The sequence below is a fragment of the Phalacrocorax carbo genome, chromosome 4 (assembly GCF_963921805.1).
Source record: "Phalacrocorax carbo chromosome 4, bPhaCar2.1, whole genome shotgun sequence".
NCBI classification, from domain to species: Eukaryota; Metazoa; Chordata; class Aves; order Suliformes; family Phalacrocoracidae; genus Phalacrocorax; species Phalacrocorax carbo.
The window spans coordinates 31,337,981-31,361,781 of record NC_087516.1 but is presented as its reverse complement, the minus strand read 5'-3'; the positions used below and the strand labels follow the sequence as shown (position 1 = coordinate 31,361,781).

The 23,801-nt window shown below is 40.3% G+C and overlaps 1 protein-coding gene across 1 annotated transcript; it reads right to left on the bottom strand.

The window, feature by feature from the left end:
* Positions 1-1,605: 1,605 nt before the first annotated feature.
* Positions 1,606-10,132, bottom strand: EXOC1L (exocyst complex component 1 like). The gene is made up of 3 exons (XM_064449466.1): positions 9,758-10,132; positions 6,051-6,181; positions 1,606-4,198 (listed from the first exon to the last, which is right to left on the bottom strand). Exons 1-3 carry the CDS (start codon positions 9,876-9,878, stop codon positions 3,935-3,937), a joined length of 516 nt encoding a protein of 171 aa, XP_064305536.1. The 5' UTR covers positions 9,879-10,132; the 3' UTR covers positions 1,606-3,934.
* Positions 10,133-23,801: the final 13,669 nt, after the last annotated feature.

Here is a 23,801-nt window from a genome sequence, read left to right as displayed (position 1 = left end):
CACATGTTAAAACTTACATGAGATCATCTTCCAGGATACATGGTCCCATTCTCTCCCCTCCTATTTCACCTTCCCACAGATGCTTTTTAGAAAGGGCCTTTGGTCTTCCGATAATGACTTTAACTCATGCGAAAATATTCTTAAATTACATATCACAAATTATGTCATACAATCCCCCACTTCACAGGAAGCAGGTAGATTTCTATGCTGAAAGTGGCTGGAAGTGTTGGGGAATAGGTAGATGACAGGGAAAGTAGTGTAAGCTTTTTTGGGGAAGAGGTGGGTTACTAGGTGTACGACTCCAAAATACAAAGGAGAAGAATAATGAGAAATAACACAGAAGGCACAGTCCAGACAGGCTCCCTGCTCTGACTCACTTCCAAAATTATTTTTAAAATTCTGCACTGATCTGCATTTGCTTAATTTAAGGTGCAGGAAAAGATTAGTTATCCTGGAAAGATAAACACACAGGAAAAAGGTCCTTCTGTTTTAAATAGAATGTCATGGGTCTTAGATGGCGAAAATTGTCTTAAATCCATGAACTCCAGTGGAACTTCACCAATGCATTTTTTGTTGATATAGAACTGTCTTACGTGAATGGTGATGTTAAATGCTTTTCATAGCATGGAGCTGCAGGAAACAGAAGTATTTTTTTAAGTATAGAATAAGACAAATATGGTATTGATAAATGCTACATACAAAATACTCTCAAATTCTTTCATCATAGGTTTCCCTGTATTGTTAATTCTGATGTTGGTTAAAGAGTTTAAAAAAATACACCTCGGAAAAAAAAACCTCATTTGTTTTTTATGACAGCCTCTATTCTCTTTCTGTCTCTTGAACAAGTGAGCATGAAGTTCAGTTTGCTCATCATTAATCTTCCTCATCTTCAGGCTGCCATATTTTTTCTTTTCTCTGGAATACATATGGCTGATAACAATTCCTGTCTTCTGAAGAAAATCCACGTTATAACCATAATCTCAAGTATTAATTCACCCTATCATTTAGTTGAAACCTTTTATAAGAATGCTACAAATGCATTTGTGATAATCCTTTACTCCTGTAAGCTTCTTCCTACTCAGTTTTGGTGAAGTCTTCCAGAAGCAGATGAATCCCCAGATGCTGTATTTCAGACTACATTCTACTACTAATGTCAGGAAATGTCATGTAGGAAACAATTCTGCATTAATTGAAAGATGGGCTATTTAGCCTGTCAGGTGTTTTCCATTCATAATTTAGCATATTCTCTACCTCCTGTGGTGCAGCTGTGCTGTACTAACTGCAAAGTGACAGCCTCCTGCACCTCAGGACAAAGACTTCCCATGACGTGATCAGGTCAGTCTAGCAATTACAGTGTCTTGGTATTTGACATCTTATAAAGAACTGTCTACATGTAAGGAGTCCCTAGGTTAGGTCTGCAAAGATCTTTTAAAGTATTTTTCCTTTTGATAATAACTGAAATAATTTACATGGACGATGTCTCTTTTCTCCTTTCCTTTTGTTTAGTCTGATCGCTTAGTGAAGAATGTATGAAATATTATGTTATCAGACAGAAGAAATGCCAAACAGATTTTAATTGCATGTTATTCCACATGAAATGCAGGCTTATTTGTCTTCTAATGTAGTCAGTTTAATGTTTATACAATACAAGAATAGAAAGATATTAACTACTGATGCAAGTCCATTAAATACGGTTGAACATTCTAGTCATGTTTAGCTTATCAGTTTCTAACATGATACAGACAATTGTTGGTCAGGAATTCACTCTACCTGTACTTTATTTCAAAAGAATGCTCTGAAGTGCTTATTATTAGAGGTTCTATGTTTTTATTACAATTACAAGATGAATGATGGAAGCTTTTCCACTGAGAAAATATTTCCATTTGCATGTTAAGCAAAGAATTTGTAAACAATACAGAAAACATTGTGACCTCTACAATTAATACACTGTCCAGACAAGACAATATATCATAGATAACAGTAGTCTGATTTATAGCTGCTACAGAAGATGGTTTTGTGGAACCTGGATGTTGGGCAAATACTTCTTGTAGCTATGGATCAAACGTTACAACACACATACTTGCACTGGATTATCCCAATGACATTCTGAAAAGAACAACTGCATTTCATAAACAATTACTACAAATACAGTCCTTCTCTTTAACAGTATTTAGGTGGCAAATGTAAGACTTAAGTCCTCACAAATTCCAGAGGATTTGTGTTACCCACATAAACTGCCTTCACAACTGTCAAGATGTACATAATCGCTAAGTTTTGAGTTAGAATGAATGTAATTTGCAACATATGCCTAGAATAAGTACATAGGTTGTGAAGATTAGGTAATCAAAGGTCTGGCCCTTCCTATATACAAGCAATAGGATAACATTTAAAAAGTTAAAGTGGAAAGCTGTACATTTTATACAGTTTTTCAAATATATTCTCACCTATTTTTTTGTTATTTCACTTTTGAATCCAAAGTACATTTACACAAATGTTTTAAAGGTGGGAGTTCATGTGAAAAACAACAGTGAAGTACAAGTCGCGACTATCCCATTTTACGGATGGCAGGTATGGAGAGAGGACATTCGCCAGCTCATGATTTCCTGGGAGCTGTTTACATCGGTCAGCTTTAGGTATGTAGCTGGTTTAGTCCACAGCTAGTCTCCCTGTGCTCTCTTGGCTGCCAAAAGAGAAAGCAGATTTTCTCCTGCAGGACATTCTGACCAGAAGCTTCTCTGAATGACCTTTTGGGTTGGCATTTCTTTATTGACTATGGGAAGAGTGGCCAACTGGCTTAGCTGACTGACAGTGGGCAATATCACTGTGCTTCTTATTGTCAACGTTGTTCCTCTTCAGCTCTTGCTCAATAAAGCTTTAATTCATCCTCCGTTTCTACTGTAATATAATGCTGTCACAAGTCCAGCTGCTATTTTTTGTTCCAGGTGAGAACTTCCAAACACTCAGTAGGCTCCACCCCACATTCAGTGTAACTCTAAGTACTAATACACATTTAAGTAGTGCACTGAACATGCTAACACATAGCTAGAAACTGGTGAAAATTACTTTCATAATTCTATAAACTTTGAAAAGTCTATTGCTTGTCTACAAAGTAATTGTAGTAGCCAGCAACTGCTTTTTATGTAGTATTTTGTTAACTCTTGGTCCAGAGGTAGAGAAGAGACAAACAAGCAATTTCTGTTCCCTAACTGGGCTTGTTCATATACAAAAAGTACAAGAAAGATGATGTTAATGTTATGAAAGAAAAAAAGTGCTGAAAGGATACATAAATAAAGCAATTCTGCGTAAGAACATTCATTTTCTAAGATGATACCACAAATAACGGAAAGGCCAAAAGGAATACTAGATAGAAGTTTTGAGGGAAAAACAAATGTAACAGCATAGGTGAAATGTTGGTCCAGTGGTACCTGAATGCAAAACTCTGCTTCATCAAGATGGGGGTTTGATTCTTGTATTGATGTAGGTATGATCTCTTTAACAGAGGTAAAACGGAAATGGGCATCGTTCTTGTACAGAACTCATTTGCTTGCGCTCTTTTTTCTACTTCCAGGACATATATATATTAACTCTTAATGCTTTAAAAGTATTCCCAGCTATTAATGAAAGATAATTTACACTTCCATGAACATACGAGCAAATGCTGAGCTCTACTTATATAAGCAATCACCACTGACCATGAGAATTACTGGTCCTATGTTGAAAGTCTGACGTATTTGTAAGTATTTGCCAGAGTGAGGCCCTTCTAACATGTATAAATGAATGGTCAATTGTTTATGTAAAAAGTATGTTCCATTTTTTACTTATATGTAAAATTAAAAAGCAGATACTGCATATCACTATCTTTTTGATCAGATGATTTATGAAATGCTGGTCAGTGAAAGTCAACCAGTCAACTTTAATGTTAGAAAATGCATCTTTAGGACAAAGGACACAGGGAGAGACATAAAAGGTTGGAAGCATAGAAGCATATCCTCATAAGTACTAAGCAATCCCTATTGTTGGATGACCAGATTGAATCATCACTTAGGTAGGTGTCATCAAAGTTTACCATCTTCAAGTCCTTCTTAAGGTACATTTCGTTCAGTTTGTTTAGCGTTCGAGCAAAGGTATATTTAGATGCACAACTATATGCTTCCAGACTGTAGACTTTGTGGAAGTGCATATCAAAATATGGATTATCCTAAAAATAATTGAGAGAGAATGAAATTATTACAGCATCACAGATGTTAACAGCAATCTGTTGTTCCCTGCCCAGCTACTTTCAGGGCTTTTTCCTCAGTTTGATGGACTTGAAAGGACTTTGCCTATTTCTGCTCTTCATACTAAAGCACCTTTTAAAACTTTACAAAGTAGCAGTGTATAACTAGCTGCTATTCTTTGCCATTAGGAGTTTTACCTGAGTAAAACTTTCAGAGTTTGCCCAAGTGATAGGCTGCACTTTATTGGGATTTAACAATCTTGTTTTGAAATGAACCAATTTGTCATGTTGCCTAAAACACACTATATGAAAAGCACTTGCCTTGGACTATAACTACATATACCTCTCAGAAGAAGAATATTGATTGCCCTTCCTGCCTAAATTGTAATTCTCTGTGCTTTCTGGCTCTTTGGCACAATTAATCCTAGCAGCAGCTAAATTCTGTTAAATTCTATGAATGTGAATAACTATTAGGAATATTTATAGCAGTGTTAATCACCCTATAATTATGAGTTTGAGGTTCATTTAGGCCTTTCTTTAACCAAAAATGAGACAGATTTTAATCATCCCAGTTGCAGAAGGCTGAATCATCTCCAAAGGATATTTTGGCACAACACTTAAGAAAAAACCTAAAGTTCATGCAGGCAAGTGAGAAGGAAATCCTCTGGCTGCCTTGGCTGGGGAAGGGGCAGGAATATCTCCAGGAGCAAGATAACTTGGAGAGGGGACATAAAGTACTATTAGTTTGGGCTTTTTTTCCTCTCTGGCCTGAACTGCAAAGAGCTGACAGGGTGCAGGGATACTCTGAACCTGAGCTCACCTCCTCCATCTCACAGGTTCCTAGTTTTAGACTTGAGGGTGATGTGCACAGGACAGAAGGAGAACCACAGTTCATCCTGTTCCTTGTAGCAAGGCTCTGCAACCTTTCTTGTGAGCTCTTGATTTCTTTCTCTAGGATAATATAATCTGAACTCTATTTTATGTTCATTTGAACCCACTTTCAAAGTGAAAAAAATAATTTTTTTCCTGGACTTCATTTATTATGCACAGATGACTGTTAAAATGTCTTTTCTTACAGGCAGAAAGATATTCTCCTCAACATATTCTTCTAGCTTTTGTAAAATAGGATTTAATTCTACTTTTGGCGTTGTTCTGTATTGTGGTACTGCAGCCTGATTTTACCCTTCTGAAGTTGTATCTGAGAGATTAGGACTTTTTTAAAGCAGTAAGTCAGGCAGATCTAGCCAAAGCTGTTTCATATTTACACACACAAATACTTAATTGATCCAAGTACTGTGAAAGTAAACTATGTGAAAGAGACACGATTTCATGAGGTGGTACACCAAACAATGCACTGGGCACCACATTTTACACATTGACTTTGTCACACAGAGAACAGGTTCATACAGAAGAGTGACAGGGTCACATTCTACATAAAAAAAATTTAATAACATTTTGTTTTCAGATATACATTAAAATCTATGAGATTAACACCAGTTAACACTCAGAGCTGCAGGTAGAGAATTTCTATTCCCAGTTATGATGAACAAACTAGAAAACATCCAGCTTGTCCCTCAGATCTCAACTGGAGAGATGAAGATTACAACAAACAAACAAACAAAATCTTTCCCTCCCCCCCCCCGCCCCAACAGTGCAAACGCGATTTGGAGCCTCTCACATGCAAAACCAACGTTCCTTGGAGGTTCGATTTATTTTGGTTTTTACATATCCTTCTTTTTCAGATAATGTATTTTATTTACATTTAAATACTTGTATCCCAAATTGCAACACAAGAAAAGTATGCTTTATGTATTTAATAATACATAACACTTACAGTATCTGCTTCTTTTCCATCAATCATCTCCAGATCTCTCAAAAACCACTTTTCAACTATTTCATATTTCTCCTCTCGATCCACCCGCAAGTGTTTAACCATACATATTTCTACTTCTTCACTTTTAGTCACTGCAAGAAAAAGATAGTTTAAATTTGCAAGCAAGTACTTCCCAAAAGTTCCAATAATAAAAAAATTGATCAAACTACATTTTAGATAATAACTTAAATGATGACGGCCAGGACTGCATAGGGCTGTACTGGACTTAATAGCTTTATTTTGCCCAGGTAGCAGGAATAGCACCATGTTCTCAGTCTATGAAACCTGTCAGCTTTTAGTAGATTTAGGATTTACCTTACCTGTTCTGTGAAAAGAGAATCTTGTCTGTGCAGAAGCCCTTCATCTGAATTCACTGGCAGTGCAATGAAAGCTTAATTCTGGCACTGGATCTGTATGGATAATCCACATATCCTACTTAACTTTGAGGGGGAATGTTTTGGGGTGCTGGAGTCAGAAAATTGCAAAACCACTACCAAGGCTCTCTATCTACATGACTTGTGCTATACTCCCCATTCTGTGGATGAAGTTCTCTTACAAAGCCATTACTTATTAAAACCCCCTTATTTCCCTGTACAATATGTAAATAGGCCACTTTAAAATAACACTGAAAATATTTCTTAAAGTTTCAAGTTGCCCAGTGCTATCTTTGTAGAAATTACTATTTTCTGACTTAGGCAGGAAATGAGAGCAAAAACAAGCACAAAGACACTCTTTGCAATAACTACCATTATTAATTGATTACAGAGTGCTGTGTAGGGGATTAGATTTCTGTAACACACAATAATGAGTGAAGAGCACCAGAGCCTGAACAATCTCCTGCACATCCAGCATCACAGCTGCAGGGCAGGCCACTTCCCCAAGCCATCCAGTAGCCTAAGGTAATGGCAAGATGTCACCTACATCTGGGAAGAGTATTTCAACATCGTAGCACGAGGTTATAGATGCAGGAGCAAAATTCTTTTGTTTCTAAATACTGCCTGAATTTTTGAAAACCCATCTTGAAACTTGACTAATTGTATCTTATTCCTGTTCAAAAGCCTCTTCTCACCTAGTTATAAGAAAATGGTTATTAAATAAAGACAAACAAAGGAGAGATGTTGGAGATATGCCTTCATTCTATTGCAAAGAAAAACAGTGGAAAACATATAAATTCATTAATAATTTCTCTTAGTCTATAGCTTTCCTGCCTGGGAAATACAAATCACTGATGCTTTTTCTTCTGTTCCTATCAGTCACAGTAGCTTGATGATTTTTAACCAAAGGACCACCGCCGTGTCATCCTCTATGGAGTTAGAATGGCCTTCATTTGCAAGCAAATCTAGTAGGCTAATCTTAGAAAGTTCTCTTCATACTTTCAGTTTCTCCCATTTTGTTTGCTTGCTTGCTTGTGAGGGAAACAAGTCCAAACCCCAAAGTCCCAGCCCAGTCAGAAATAGAAGGGGCTGTCCTAATGGCCCCCAGCTCCCACAGGCTTGACACTTCTCTACCCCTCATGCAGGAGCAGAAATCGTATGGCATAAGGACAGAGCACAGATGTGTTAGGAATAATGAAAGCAGAAGCAAGTCCTGCCCAGTGGTGAAACTTGGGTGGACTGTTTTCAAGTGCAAAAAAAAATTACTTTTCCTGTATTTTACATATTGCTTGTTCTTGCACTCAGTTAACAGAGTTAAAGAATATTTAATATTTTATGTAGAACATGAGTTCAGGTCTACCACGTCATTCTGTTAAACTCCAAAAGCTTTTCTTGGCACTGCCTTCACAGGGCACAAACTATTTCTTAAGGTCTTCCATGAACTGAACACCTTTTTGAGAATCTCTGTTGGATAATGTGATGTTATCCCTACCATTCTTCTCAGGCATACAAATACAGGGTTGTGAAAATCCCTGAATGTGCTTGCATTTCAGCTTTATGTTCTTCCAGGGTTCATAAAACATCTAGTGAAAGGATACTATTGCCTTCACACAAGAACTGGGACTTGCTGTTGTGAAAAGGAAGGGAAAAAATGTTGGGCATATGGCACAAAAATAAGATTGTTTATTTATCCACACCAAGATTTTGTTGTAATACAGATTCCAAAAGGCATAGACTTCTAAAGTTTTGCCTATAGTTTCACTGATTTTTTTTTTGTTATGGTAATTTAAGATCAACAGAAATATACTGATGTTGCATTGCAGGGATAAGATTTTAGAATATGTGTTTTGCTCCTACAGAATCACAGCAGATTACAGTAGCTGCTAGCAGCCGGATGCAACCCATCTTTCAGAATCAGATTTCCACTCTACTCACCACTTATTTAACTATGCCTGAATATATTAAGAGCGCTTAATATTGGATACTGCAGAGAGCCCACTCTTAATACTTTACATAAATTTTCCTTTATGTCTTCAGAGACTTCCAATCAGTTAATCTGATTAGAGGCTTTCTTTAATGGCTTGTTCTCCTCTACCTTAGAATAAAATTTTTATTAAAGATTTTAAAGGTGCATAATGTTATTTCTTTTCTCTGGATGTTTCACAACAGTGAACCATTTAGATCTACCACATGCAACTAAACATACTTCTACTGGATAGTTTTATAAACTATTAATCAGGTTAGTATTTCTGACATTTAGAAACCCTGTGACATTCAAGAATCATTCCTTAAAACTATTTTTACAGCTCTAAAATACAAATCCTGCTCTACTAAAATTAGACGAGCACAGGGAGCATAGCTTGCTCAGTATTTCCAGTAATCTGTAAAATAACTTAGATATTCTGAAGACTTCAGATGGTTAGAAATATACCGATCGCAGAATATGGTTGACATCATCCCATATTGGATGTTAACCCAATCTATGTCTCGAGCACATAGATTATTTCTACCTGAAATATTTTGAACCTGAAGACGAAACAGGCTGGAAGAAGCATTCACTTCAACCGAACTACTTATGGGTGAGAGCATTTCTCTTTCTTAGTATCTTTCAGTGTTGTGAAATTAAAAAAAAAAAAAAAGAAAAAGAAAAAAAAAGCCAAACAAGCTTTTCTGAAACCTTGTTCTAAAAACGTTGTGAAACAGATACAATTGAAATGAAATTTAGTATGTAGTCAGATAATTAAGTTTATCACTCACAACAATCTTCTTTTACTCACAGTTCGTGCTAATTACTAACATAAATGTTCATTCATTTAAACCACAAGCCTAGCTTGTTGTTCTCAAAGTAACTGGGACAATGTGCAGGACATTAGACCGAGACAAAGGACAGTGCAAAAGCTCTAAAAGTTACAAATGTTTCCTGCGATGTTAATGCCTCGTTATGCTTTCTTATGGAAAACCTAATTCGAAGCACAGTAAGGCACCGCTCTCTTCAAAGCCGGTGACAGTCCTGCCACCTCCTGAACACTTTCAGCGCTCGGGCTGGAAGCCTCGCGTTTCCCGCCGGTACCGAAGCTCAAGCCCGTACAAATCGGAAACCGGAGGAAACGCCGCTTCTGAAGGCTGCGGGCAGCGCGGGGACGGCCAGCCGGCTGCCCTGCCCTGCCCTGCCCTGCCCTGCCCTGCCGGGGAGCTGCCGGGGCTGCGGCCGCCCCGCTCCCTCGCACCCCCAGGTACGCGCACCCCGGCACCCCCCCGCCCCCGTGCGCCCCCGCCGGCGGGCTGCCCCGCTACCTGCGGCGCACAGGTAGCAGCGCTCGGCGCCCGAACCCTCCACCTCGATGAACTCGTGCAGCCTCTGCCGACGGGGGCCGAACAGCCTCTTCGCCAGGTCCTCCTTCACCAGCGAGGACATCGCCGTCCGTCCGCCCTCTCGCTCCCCCGGAGCCGCTCAGCGGCGGGTACCGGCCCCCCGCGCCCCGCAGCCGCCGCGCCGCGCCCGGCACCCGCGGGGCACCGCGGCGGGAGCTTTCCCCCGGCCGGGCGGGGCCCGCGGCCGCGGGGGAGGCATCGCTGGCAGCGGCGGGGATCCCAGCAGGGTCCCGCTCCCCCCGGCCAGCCCACTACGCCGCCGCGGACAGCCGCCGTTAAGGCTCCGGCCGCCGCCGCGGGGAGAGGCCGGGCCGCCGATCTCCCCGCCCCACGCGTGCCCGCCCTCCGCCCCTCCCTCCCTCCCTCCCCCTGCCGGCGTGGGCTCGGGGCCGCCCCGGCGGGACGCCCCCGCCGCGGGGGGCCGGTGGGGCCGGGGCCGCGCGGGGCCCGAGCGAGGCCCGGGTGCCTGCCCCGGGAGGAGGGGAGAAGGAGCGAGGGAGCGCGCAAAGTAATCACGCTAAGGGCAGTCGACCTAATAAAAGAGTTATCAGTGCAACTCTCTTAAGCATTGGATAAAAGAGTTGGTAGAAAACAGTAATTCCTTATAAAAGGCATTTCCTAGCCTTATGGCTGTTGCTACTCTTACTACACTAATAGTTTTATGGATATTAATAGAGTTAAGGGGGAAATTACCTTATGCCACTCCTTAAAACAGAGGGTGAACTCAGCTCCATGCAACAGGAGTCCTTAGAGGGCGAGTGCAGCCTCGGGACACGAGGAAACTGCCATCCTGGGTATGTTTACACATGTGAGGGGCCTGACACATCAGACATGAGTACTTGCAGAAAATCTGGTTGTTCCTGCCATGCTGCAGGTGTGTGGGTAAAGTTCCTGGGGGCAAGCATTCCTCTAATTTCAGTATCTGCAGCAGCCTGTGTAAGGGTTTTCCCTTTAGACTCATTCGTGGCTGCTAACAGAAGTTGGATGAGCTCTTCTAATTATGCTCAAGCTTATTATGTCTATAGAATCACAGATTCACAGAACGTAGGGGTTGGAAGGGACCTCTGGAGATCACCTCATCCAACCCCCCTGCTTGAGCAGGCACACCCAGAGCAGGGGGCACAGGAACGCGTCCAGGGAGGTTTTGAATGTCTCCAGGGAAGGGGACTCCACACCCTCCCTGGGCAGCCTGTGCCACTGCTCTGGCACCCTCACAGGAAAGAAGCTTTTTTCTCATATTGAGGTGGAACTGCCTGTGTTCCAACTTGTGTCCATTGCCCCTTGGCCTGTTGTTGGGCACTATTGAAAAGAGTCCAGCTCCATCCTCTTGACACCCACCCTTTAGATATTTATAAGCATTGACAAGATCCCCCCTCAGTCTTCTCTTCTCCAGGCTGAACACACCCAAGTCTCTCAGCCTTTCCTCATAAGGGAGATGCTCCAGTCCCCTGATCACCTTGGTTGCTCTCTGCTGGACTTGCTCAAGCAGTTCCATGTCCTTCTTAAACTGGGGGGCCCAGAACTGGACACAGTACTCCAGCTGTGGCCTCACTAGGGCTGAGTAGAGGGGGAGGATAACCCCTCTTGACCTGCTGGCCACACTCCTTTTAATGCAGCCCAGGATACCGTTGGCCGTCTTGGCTGCTGGGGCACATTGCTGGCTCAGGGTCAGCTTGTTGTCCACCAGCACTCCCAGGTCCTTATTGGATTTTCATTCTTACAGTCTGAGTGTAACTTAGAAAGGAATCTAACCTTAGAATAAAACTGAGCACTAAATTGAAGATTTAGAAGGTGAGATAAAAAAATCTGAGTTTTTTTTTTTTAAAGTTTTGACAATATTATTATAATAATTTAGCAGTGTAGGTCTACATGTGCTTTGCTGATGTGAAGCAAAACAGAATCAAGTTAAATGATTATGTAAAATTAGGGAGAATTGTCCTGTGCTCTAGGTAGTGAGCAGATGGGCTATATAAGTAGAAAAAGGATTGAAAAGAAGATTTTTATTTATTCTGCTTCCTTCTGGTCCCATGTGTTTGGAAACACAGTTGTGATTCCTAAATCTGTCGTGTAATTTTCATCCCTGCTTTGGGAGAGTAAAGTTACAGTAAACTTCAGATTTTGGATATATTTTATCAGTACAGGGCTTAAGGACAAATTTAATCTCTTACCTTTAATGGCACATTTTAGGAAAAAAGCATGATGCTCACTTCCAAACAGAGACAACTGCATGTCAGGAAAGTGCCTTGGTATGGAGACCTTCCACCAGCTGGCTGAGGCCCAGGGCTGCCCAAATGCCTGCCCAGAACCTTGATGACTGGGCCATGCCTTGAATATGGGAGGGATGTACAAATTGGCTCTCAGTTCATGGTCCCTCCTCTTTTTTGGCTGGCCTTGCTGAGGCTCCTTGTCCCCCAGACTTCAGTTTGGCACCACCAGTGTCAATAGTGTCACGGTTGGAGGTTTCAGAGTTCGTCCTCAGTGCCAGAGTCCTCCTTAAGAAGTTGGTTCTGACTCAGCTTATCCGTAGCTCATGTTGCATTTCAGATGCTTGAATATGTTTGTGCAGCTTTGAAGCAACAAATGTACAGACAAAAATACCCTAGAAAAATACCTTCATCTCCGGAGGAATTTTCCATCAGTTTTTCCCTTGTAAGAGTTTCAACTGATACGAGAGGAACTGCCTAGGTGGTGAGTGAATAGTCACCGGCTTCCTGGAAGTGATGGAGCTGACGTAGTTGTGGTGCAGAGCTCTGCTCTTTCTTGACTTAGATCTTTATTTTTTATAGTTCTATGAAACTGTAAGTCATTCTGCCTCAGTTTTCATAAGAGTGTTTTGAGGTTTGAGATAATTTGATATATTAATAATTTAAAACTTTTTGTCTTTTCTTGCACGTGAATATTGTGCCATGCTGGTCAGAATTGCATGGCTAGTAGAAATTTGTACGTTAACTGAGCTTTACATTGAAAGCCATGACTGGGCTTTAGGTGGGACTTTAGGACTGTGTAGCTGCTATCTGAGCAGTCCTAATGAACATGCAGCCACTCCCCTACCTTCCACCTCCTTGTGTCCACGCCTACTTAGATTTCACTGTGTGGGAAGAGCATTGCATGCATACTGACTTTAGCATCTGTTGTGCATGCTGGGTATGTGTGAGGCTCATGGCAAACACATTGATAAATGTCTGCATTTTATGTCCTGAACCATGTACTCTGAAAGCACGGGCACAGATATATTACGGTTTTCATATTTAGAAATCTTTTGGTAAAAGAGCGAAAGCTTTTGATAGCATATATAATAATTTAAACATTTCTACCTGTCAGATGCAGCTGTCCACAAAAAAGACTACTGCTATGTAGACTTTGGTAAAGGTTTCCTCTGGATTTATTTCTGAGCTGTTGTGTATGCAGACAGTCCTCAGAAGTTCCTATCCTGTGGTGTAACTGTTTACTTCATACCTCCTCTTAAATCAAGTAATATTTCAAAAAGTATTATATTTAATTACTTCCGCAATATCCTTTAATGCATTCTCAAATGCTACATTAAATGACCATTCTGAGTATATATGTAGAAAGATACAATGGTGATTTTAGTGTTTAATGTTTTAATAAGAAAGAGAAAAATTTGTAAATTACTACTGCTCTTCATTCTTTTGATTCTTATCCACCCATCCTCTGTTAGAAAGTAGCAGGGCAGTTTTGGTGTAGCTGGTATTGGGACTACCTGTAGTGTTTTGGATAGTGCCCATAATATTTTTTTTTTGTATCTACCCTTCACTTCATAGTCTTTTCTCCATTCTTAGAATTCAGTGGTGAGAAATGAGCACTCCAGTTTGGAGGTGACTCACAAAATAATTTTTGTCCTCTCTATTTCTCTGCTACTTTGCTGGACTAGAAATAAGGCTTGGTAGGTGTCGTGGTTTAGTCCCAGTCAGCAACCAAGCACCACACAGCCATTTGCTCACCCCCCCCCCGGTGGGACGGGGAAAAGAATTGGAAGAGTAAAAGTGAGGCAACTCATGGTTTGAGATAAAGACAGTTTAACAGGTAAAGCAAAAGCCACGTGCACGGAAGCAAAGCAAAACCAGGAATTCATTCACTCCTTCCCATGGGCAGGCAGGTGCTCAGCCACCTCCAGGAAAGCAGGGCTCCATCACGCGTAGCGGTTACTTGGGAAGACAAACGCCATCACTCCAAACATTTCCCCCTTCCTCTCTCTTCCCCAGCTCTATATACTGTGCATGACGTCATATGGTATGGAACATCCCATTGGTCAGTTGGGGTCAGCTGTCCCGGCTGTGCCCCCTCCCAGCTTCTTGTGCGCCCGGCAGAGCCCGGGGAGCTGAAAAAGTCCTTGACCAGTGTAAGTGCTACTTAGCAACAGCTAAAACATCTCCACATTATCACCACTGTTCCCAGCACAAATCCAAAACATAGCCCCATACTAGCTATTACAAAGAAATTTAACTCTATTTTCACCTGGACAGTAGGCTTTAGAATCTTCTTCTTATACAGCATGCATAAAGTTAATTTTTATGTCTCCTTGCTTGGTTGTCAGTATATTAAAATTCTGAAGGATGATTCTTGCAGTAGGTAAAGAGCATCTGCAGTGCCTACCCAGAGCTTCTTGCCTACTTGAATATTCTTCTGTCATCTGTTTCCTTGCTCTGTTTCTGTTGTCCCTGTTGCTTATCTTCCAATATTATACCTCTTCATTCTTTTTTATTTCTTCTTCTGCAACATATACCTCTTATGGACTTAGAGGCTCTTTTTAGATGACTCATGCAAAAGTAACACATATGTCATGTACAAAGCTCAAGTTTAGCTGAGAGAAGGCAGGCACCACTATACATGTGCAAGCATGCTTTCACTGGACAAGAAGCACACACAATTCAAGGCTATGAGAGGAAATCCTGGTGGTTTGCAATTTGAAGCTCTCGGGTCACTCAAATTTAATTCCACTCAACACCTGCCATTACGAGCTTCCCCTTTAATATTTCTTCTTGCTGTATTATTATTGCTGAATGGAAAAAGAAACAGTTTCCGAGAAGCTGAGTGGATGTTTTGGGCGATGAGATTTCAGATCCACCTTAGGTGAAATACTGTAAGCTCAAATCCCAGCAGTTCATAACTGAAAACCAGCAGTTGGGCAGTAACCTACCCAGCCAGCAAGGACACACTAACCATGGTCTGGGATCAGCTTCCCATTATGGGACACCCCAGTCAGCCATCCCTACCTCAGCTAAACCCACCCATGAATGCGTGTCATATAGACATAAACCAGAACAAATTAAACCCCTTCTTACCAGGGCCACAAACAAATGTAAATCAAAATTTAACTTGGACTTACCTGTAACCGTCCAGATAGATGAATTACAGATGTTTGTGAAAGCTGTGCACCTTCTACCCCAGACTCACAGAGGTCTAGAAAAGAACCCTCTACAACATGAAGTAGTCACCGGGGGAGTGTCTTAGAACTTCCCGCCAAATATGAATTACTTCTGTTCCTTTTTCTGCCCTGTCTTCTCCCTGCAAACTTTTTCCATGTCCAAATACAGTTTCCTTACTGTACCCAGGGCATTAACTTTAATAGATGTAGTAGCAGGTCCTAAAGGGATAAATCTCTCTAATCTTTATTGTTTCTCAGTCACACTGTTCTGGTAAAAATCAATTCACCAGCTTTAGAAACAATATTTATGACAGGTCCCTATACTCCCTTAGATCTAATAATGTGCATTAGTATATACATGTAACTGATTACTTGGGGCTTGGTCCAAAACCCATTAAGTCAGTAACAATTTTTCCTTTGATTCTGGTGGGCTTCAGAGCAGTCATTACTGGAACAGCAGAACAGTCATCATCTTTAGGTGAGACTTTACTGTGTTCTGCATGTTGAAGCCCTCCAGAGAATGTACATTTGGTTTCTCTCAAATACCTGGCAAGAAGCACACTCTTACAAAGCAGCGCTCACTGGAAGCATCTTCCCCATTGCTCCTTGCTTGACAATGTTACAAAATAATCTCTCAAAGCTGCAAAGGACCCCTGTAGGTTGGAAAACATAATTTACCATCTTATTTAAATTAGGCTTTACTTTCCTGTAGCTGTTGTTTCTGTTTGAGGTTTCAGCCAGGCGTGGCTTTCTCCATTAACGCTTAGTTTATTGTCAGTAAGTATTCTTCACAGCTTTAGGGCTCCAGACCACTCTCTTAACATCACAGATGAGATTCTGGAGTATAAACTAGAAATCAGGAAAAACATTCTACAATGTGGTGGCTGTATAAAGAGGTTTCCAGGCTGACCTCAGAAAACTAATTCTGAACAATCATCACATGCTTTTCTCCCTCTTGTTACTAATGATTTACTTTTCTCAGGTCTCTTTCCCACTGACATTTATAGATGATCTGGCTCCTAGTTATGGCTAGTTATTCACAGGTTTTGATAGCTATGTCAATAAAATTAGATCCCTGTGTAGTGAAGCATGAAAATAGTTAAGTTGCACTGAAAACTGAAGCAGCAGAGTGTTTCATGCAGAAGCGCTATTCAGTGAGGTAAAGCTTGAGTCACTTACTCAGTTTTAAAGTAGAAGCAGAGAAATATATGCTGAAGACATCAGTTGGTTAAAATGTTTTTGTACAACTACTTTTCTCCTGAATTCCTTTTTGGATCCCATTGAAAGAGTCCTCTACCAACCTCAGGATATATGGATGCTCAAACAGAGGATGTCTCAAGATCTCATCAGTTCTGGTAAAGAACACTAAAACCAAATATGATTGGTTTCTCTAGCAGTATGATGTAATTACTCGGTTTATAAGAGTAGTGCTCTTCTCTTTTCTTGGAAGAAATGAGATTAAAGAGTGATTAATGAGATTTTATTTAACTGAAGCTTGAATTTGTCAAGTTTATACTGAGCACTATGGTTTATCATGCTCAAAATGTAATTATGACCACCGTCAGGATAAATGATGCCACACCATTCCAACATCCCATCCAAAGCTTTCATTTCAACAGAAGATGCATACTCACTCTTCACAGAATAGTGACCATATGCTGGTTTATGGATGAAATTTGGAAGCATATTTTGAAACATAACCCATAAATAGGAAGTATCCAATTCTCCTATGAAGAATTTACACATGTTGAGTTTTACACATATTAGGGCCTTAAGTAATTTAACTTATATAAGAGTTTACGTTCCTGTTCAGCAAGACACATAATAATGCATTGATGAATTGGAGCCATATTTAATTAACAGCATAAAATCCTGGCATGATGGATTCAGCACTTGGTTATTCGAATATAACCCATTCAATGTCATACAGTTTTCTTTGTGGAGGTAAAACCCTAAAGAACATTAGTAAAGGGAAAAAAAAGTTTAAAAACAATCCTGTAACTTTCTAAGCATACAAGTAACTTAATCTTCTGACAGCTGGAAGTTTTTGAAAACTTATCTCAGGATTTTAACAGCTGTGTTTAAAACAGTAACTCTTGGTGCTGCGTTTTATGAAAATACAGGGGACAAAGCACAGTAGAGACTTACAATGACCAAGAAGTCAAGAAGTATTTTGATAAATGTATTTGAAGCAAATTAGGTTGTGATGCCAACCAAACTGCCCCTTTGCTTGTAAATTTTCTGAATAAACTCAGTTTTTCTTGAAGAGTTACCCAGAGTAACTTTAACAGATATTCTGTCAAAAGCTTCTTCATACTTTTTAATAATGATTTTCATCTCTACCTCTGTAGTCTCTAGTAATAAATTTCATTTGTCTTGGCACAAGAACCGTTCTCTTCCCTCATGAAAATTGAACATTATTATTAATGTAGATAGTCAATTACTTCAGATTAATGTGGATTTATATTTAAAATCAATACATCAACGTGATGCAAAGCACTCTTAAAACACTATAAACTTCTGCTGGATATCTAATCCATTTTTAAAAAATTCATAAAGAGTCGGGAATCTATACAACTACATAATTTGTATGGATATTGTATTTAGGGGATGAGCACACAGTTGACAGTTATGTGGCTTAAAATACATTTTATTCTATATAGTTCTTACTCTGTCAGTTACTCAAAAAGGTTAACGTCAAATATATTTAGAGAAGAAATAAAATACAAGAATGTTGAGAGTTAATTAAATTCATCATGGGAAAAAGCTAGTATGGGAATAGTGGACACATCTCCAAATGCTTTCAAAGGTGGCTGGCATTGTCAAAGAGTAACTCCAGTCATTTATAAAGTACAGGTTCAGTATAAGGATAATTGACTGAAATGTAATGACCCAGCATTTGCAGGTTATGTGATCTGATTTTAAACTAGTTTCTAGCTTCCTCTTCATGGAGCCAGAAGGGTTTGTTGCAATGAAGGCAAATGGCAGTTCTGTGTTGTCCAGTTTAGTTGGAAGAAACTACCCAAAGCTGAAACTACTCACAAAACTAGTAGGTCATTTGCCTTTCCTAAGGCAGGATCAACACAATCTAGCTCAGATTTCTGGTCCGCTCCAAATCAGAGCCACAACTTTTGTAGTGGTCACAAAGTCTCGTATCTTGCATACCAAACTGCAGCACTTAAAGAACCCTAATATCCCCGTTTGCCTTACCCGCTTGACGTCCTTAGGGCTCTCTATCTACATAAAATTAGCATGATTTGATGCAGGGCATTTAAAAAAAGCAGAGTAGGTGTCCAGGGCAAAGTTATGGTTTTTTGACTTGGGAAATCCTTAATATTTGGTAATGAAAACTGGAATTGTTTTTTTTTCTTGATCTTTATTCAATTCTTACATTTCACCCCATATCTGAAAGAAAAAAAGATTACATATTAGTCTAAGTTCAGTAAAATAAAACTACAAGGTGCTTCATCTTTTTTCTTGTCTGAATTTTGAGTTAGAAATGCAGAATATTGCACAAAGATGGGAAAAGTGTGGGTCAACTTCTTTTTGTCTCTGCCAGGCCTCAGTTCATAACCTGGATTACACTTGCATCACTTGTTCCCCATTACCTTCTCACGGTAGTGAAAGGTCTTGACAGTCTGAGCAATGTTTTTCAGTCAGCTAATGTTACTTACATGTATGGGTAGCATTTTCCTATAATTATGTTTCATAGTGTCCCTTCCACTCCTTCTGTAGACAGACATATAATACATTAATTGTTTTCCTTCCCATTAGCATATTGGTAAAGAACTGCATGAAGACATAGAAAGATCTTTGCCCTGTGGAAGTGTAGACCTGGGCCCTGCACCTGGTTTGACATGGCTGACCTCTACCCATGAGTGGACACTGCTGATGGTACTAAACGAAAGCAGTTGACAAGGCACTAGATGGCCTGGGACTGTGTAATCAGAAAATCGTGAGCTGTTTTGCTGGTTTTGGCTGGGATAGAGTTAATTTTCTTCACAGTAGCTCATATGGGGCTGTGTTTTGGGTTTGTGCTGAAAACAGTGTTGATAATGCAGAGATGTTTTAGTTGTTGCTAAGCAGTGCTTACACTAGTCAAGGACTTTTTCAGCTCCCCGTGCTCTGCAGGTGCACAAGAAGCTGGGAGGGGACACAGCTGGGACAACAGACCAACAGGATACTCCATACCATATGATGTCATGCTCAGTATATAAAGCTGGGGGAAGAAGAAGGAAGGGGGGAATGTATGGAGTGATGTCATTTGTCTTCCCAAGTAACTGTTACACATGATGGAGCCCTGCTTTCCTGGAGGTGGCTGAGCACCTGCCTGCCCATGGGAAGGAGTGAATGAATTCCTTGTTTTGCTTTGCTTCCGTGCACGTGGCTTTTGCTTTACCTACTAAACTGTCTTTATCTTAACCCATGAGTTTTCTCACTTCTACTGTTCTAATTCTCTCCCCCATCCCACCAGGGGGGCGTGAGCGAGTGGCTGTATGTGCTGAGTTGCTGGCTGAGGTTAAACCAGGACAGTCCTGTCTATTCTATGCAGGTCATTCTACCTGCAGCATTTGCTGTGTGGAAGAAGATATATGTGTAAATATTTTTTGAGGAAGGAATTATTTTCTCCAAACATATTTTGTACTGCTGTTGGAAAAATTGCTGCAAAAATGAGATACAGAACTGCAGAGAGACCTGCCCTTTAGGGAAGTCACCAAATTGCTACAGTCACAGCTCTGAATTCTTTGGCAAAGATCTTTGAATCCTTTTTTTGCTAAGAGATGTCCTAAAAAAAAAAAACCAAAACAGCTAGTTTCATCTAGTATTGACATGAAAGCTGTTAATTATGCAGTAATTACTTTGGTTCTATTGAAACGAGTACATCTGTATTAATTAAAATTAGAAAATACTTACAGACAAGGCCTTCTTTTCATTAAGAAGCCTGAAATTCCAGTTTTCTAATTAAATAATCACCTCAGTTCTCTAGTCTTTATTTCAAGTATACTCAAGTTGTTATAGATGGATGCAGACTTGTTGGCCCTATTAGTTTGAATAAATGGGTCAGGTTTTCTAGCTTTTTTCTCTAGGGTGCACAAGTCTCATTTGATGTCATATGTTAGCTTATTCAAATTCAGATCCTTAATATTGTTGCTGGCGTCCCTCTGGTTTGTTGTCTAAAGGTGATCATGCAGAATACCCCCTACAAAATCCTTTTTGTGTTGCCGCCTTTTAATGTTTGGTGAACTCAAGTGCTCCCCATTCAGCTACTGGAGAATGAGAGCCTGAAAGGGTTCTGTGCTTTTCCGCTCACTCATTTATACACTAAATCCTGGAATAAGCGTACGCTTATTTTGATTACACGGGCAGCAGAAAATTCAGGTGCTGAACTGCTATGGGGCAATGACACCTCTACTTCTACCACAAGCAGTATATGCTGAAAGTCAGGTAGGTAGATTTATGGTAAGATCTGTACCATACAGTAGTTTACGTGGGCTTTTTGAATTAGTTGTAATTTACGTGAAATTTTAGAGAAAATTACTTAGGGTCTTTGAAGTTGAAAATACGCTGTGCAAAAGTCACACAGCAAAATAATACATGAAAGTTGTAAGTAAATGGCTAATATTTTATTATATAAAAACCAATTATTGTATCATGAGGCAATAGTGTCTACACACTGTGTGTAAGTGAAGTGAGTGATTCATACAGAAGCCTGGGAAAACTTACAACCACAATGCATTAAGCACATAAATACAATTTTCTGCAACTTTACCTCTTGGGACTCAAAACCGTTGAAATTTGTCACCTTTAAAAATGTTTTCACCAAAGGATAACTGAAAAATAGAGCAAACAGTATCTTTCGTTCCAGCACAGTACTTTATGGTATTTACAGTCTTGAACAGACAGAAGCCGTCTTCACACAAAAAAAGCATCGCTTACATTTGACATGAAGTATGAAATACCCACAAATCTGTCATTTTGATGAGAAGGTTCATTCAATTTCACTGTTTAGTCAATCCAAGCTAGAGACTGTAAGTTTTTTTCTATGTATGTTTTGTTTGTATGTTTTTCCAATAGACTGGAAACAATACTGAAGAAAAGTAACAAATATATACACACACATAGTGATATAAACATATTGCAACAGGATAGTGAAGTTTCATTGTGTCTGCCAAACATCAAAGCATTTCAGAATCCAGCTTGCTTAATTAATTAATTAATTCTGGAACCAATTCAACTTGGTTTCCAGAGAGCTTCTGCTTGGTGGCTGGTTGATTTTGTAGCAGAGCTGCACTACTGTGGTGTTATTCCCTTCTTAGACATCAGACAAGACTGGTGGGAGCTGCTATGAATGTTCTAACCACAAGAAAAGTTTTGATCATAATTAATGTCTTATTGGACACCGGAGAACCCACATCACCTCAGTTTCAGTTTCTTCTGGAGCAGGTGCTCTGGTAAAGCACGGCCTCCAGCTGAAGCACTTACTGGTCTGGGTGTGCTCTCTCTTGTGTAGATTTTCAAATGTCTATCAATAATATTAAGCAAGAGATGGAAAACGGGGTGTGTGGCAATAGCGACTGCATGCACGTGCACATGTGCATTTTGTACGATTGCAGATGCCGTGTTTTCTAGGCTAGAATGTTGCAGATGATTATGATGGTTTAAATTATATATGTACATTTTAAATAATGTACACATAGCAACACATGCGCCACTGTTTCCTTGGTGTATACTTTTTTTTTCATTGCTTTGCTTTGTTCCCTTCCAGCTGCTTATCCTTGAAGCATATAAACACCCTCACTGCATTAACTGTTCTCATATTTAAAACATATATAATTGGAGATTTCCGCTGCTTCTCAGTATCCTGCCTTGACTCTGATGCAGAGTATTAGCATGGAAAGAATCTAAGCTGGACCCATGTAGAGCGGTCTTTCCAAAACTAAGCTGACTCCTGGCAACCAATGTCTTTAGGACTTTCTAATCCTGAGGATGTGTTCAGTCTAATATGGTTAGTAGCCATCAGTAGACCTATCTTCTATGAAATTATCTAATTTAATTTTTAAATGATTTATACTTTTGTCCTCCTTAGCATCCTGTGGCAGTGAGTACCGTAATTCAGTTAATAGGTTGGATAAAGAATTATTCCCTTTTGTTCATTTAAAGCCTTCTGTCTGATATTTTGGACATCTCCTAGTCCTTGTGTTGTAAGAAATAGTGAATAGTTATTTTCTATTTCCAAACTGTTTTTGTAATTTTATAGGCTTTTATCATATCTTTTCCCTTAATAATTTAATTTGTAAACTGGAAGACCTGTTTATCACCTCCTTATATCTATGATCAGTCTTGCTACATTTGCCTCCATTTTTTCTCTTGTTCCACCATATACTTTTGGAGAGGATCTCTCAGCTGAACCTAGCAGCCCCTCAAAAAGCCACCTATTTGTCACTCACTGTCAGCTCTAGATTTAACCAACCTGAAAATTTCTGTATTCTCAATACATTTTGTTACCTCATTATTTACTCTTTTTTCTCCAGTTCACTTGTCCATATATCAGACAGTGTAGGTCCCAATGCAGATGCCTGAAAGACCTGAAGTAACTTTTTTAATTGTGAAAACTAACGACTTGTTTCTGCCTTTTGTCTCCTCTTTTTTCCCTACTCATGGGTCCATAGGAGGAATTTCCTTTTTTACCCCATATCAGCCTTAGCTAGGTCAGTTTTTCTATTTCTCGTTCCGTTCATACACGTTGATGAGGGCTTGTAGAAATCTCTTGGAAATCTGTGCATACTCCATCAGCTCGACAACATGTCAATATGACTGTTGACTCTTTCGGACACTATAATACATGTAAAAACATGACATCTCTGAAAAGCATATGGTTTCTTCTCTAATAGGTTGTTTCACCCATGTTACTTCTATTAATCACAGAATCCCAGGCTGGAAGGGACCTCAGGGATCATCTAGTCCAACCTTTCTAGGAAGAGCACAGTCTGGACAAGATGGCCCAGCATCCCGTCTAGCCGAATCTTGAAAGCGTCCAATGCGGCCGAGTCAACCACTTCCCTGGGGAGATTATTCCAATGGTGACTGTCCTCACTGTGAAAAATCTCCTCTCATGTCCAATCGGAATCTCCCCAAGAGCAACTTGTGCCCATTCCCCCTTGTCCTCTCCATGTGGCTCCTTGTAAAAAGGGAGTCTCCATCTTCTTTGTAGCTACCCCTCAAGTACTGGCACGTGGTGATGAGATCCCCTCTGAGCCTCCTTTTCTCAAGGCCGAACAAACCCAGCTCTCCCAGCCTACCCTCGTATGGCAGGCTTCCCAGTCCTTTGATCATCTTGGTGGCCCTTCTCTGGACCCCTTCCAGCCTCTCCACATCCTTTTGTATAGCGGGGACCAGAACTGTACACAGTACTCAGGTACTCCAGGCCTGACAAGCGCTGAGCAGAGTGGGATGATGACTTCTTTATCTCTGCTGATGATGCCCTTTTTGATGCAACCCAGCATCCTGTTGGCCTTCCTGGCCACAGCACCACACTGTTCTCTCTTGTTGAGCTTTCTGTCCACCAGGACCCCCAGGTCC

Excerpts from the sequence above, each read along its gene's own strand:
- EXOC1L (XM_064449466.1), bottom strand. The coding sequence starts at position 9,878 with ATGTCCTCGCTGGTGAAGGAGGACCTGGCGAAGAGGCTGTTCGGCCCC. Across the intron at positions 6,182-9,757 it reads CTGCTACCTGTGCGCCGCAG|TGACTAAAAGTGAAGAAGTA; the intron begins GTAGCGGGGCAG and ends TTTTTCTTGCAG. Across the intron at positions 4,199-6,050 it reads ATGGAAAAGAAGCAGATACT|GATAATCCATATTTTGATAT; the intron begins GTAAGTGTTATG and ends AATTATTTTTAG.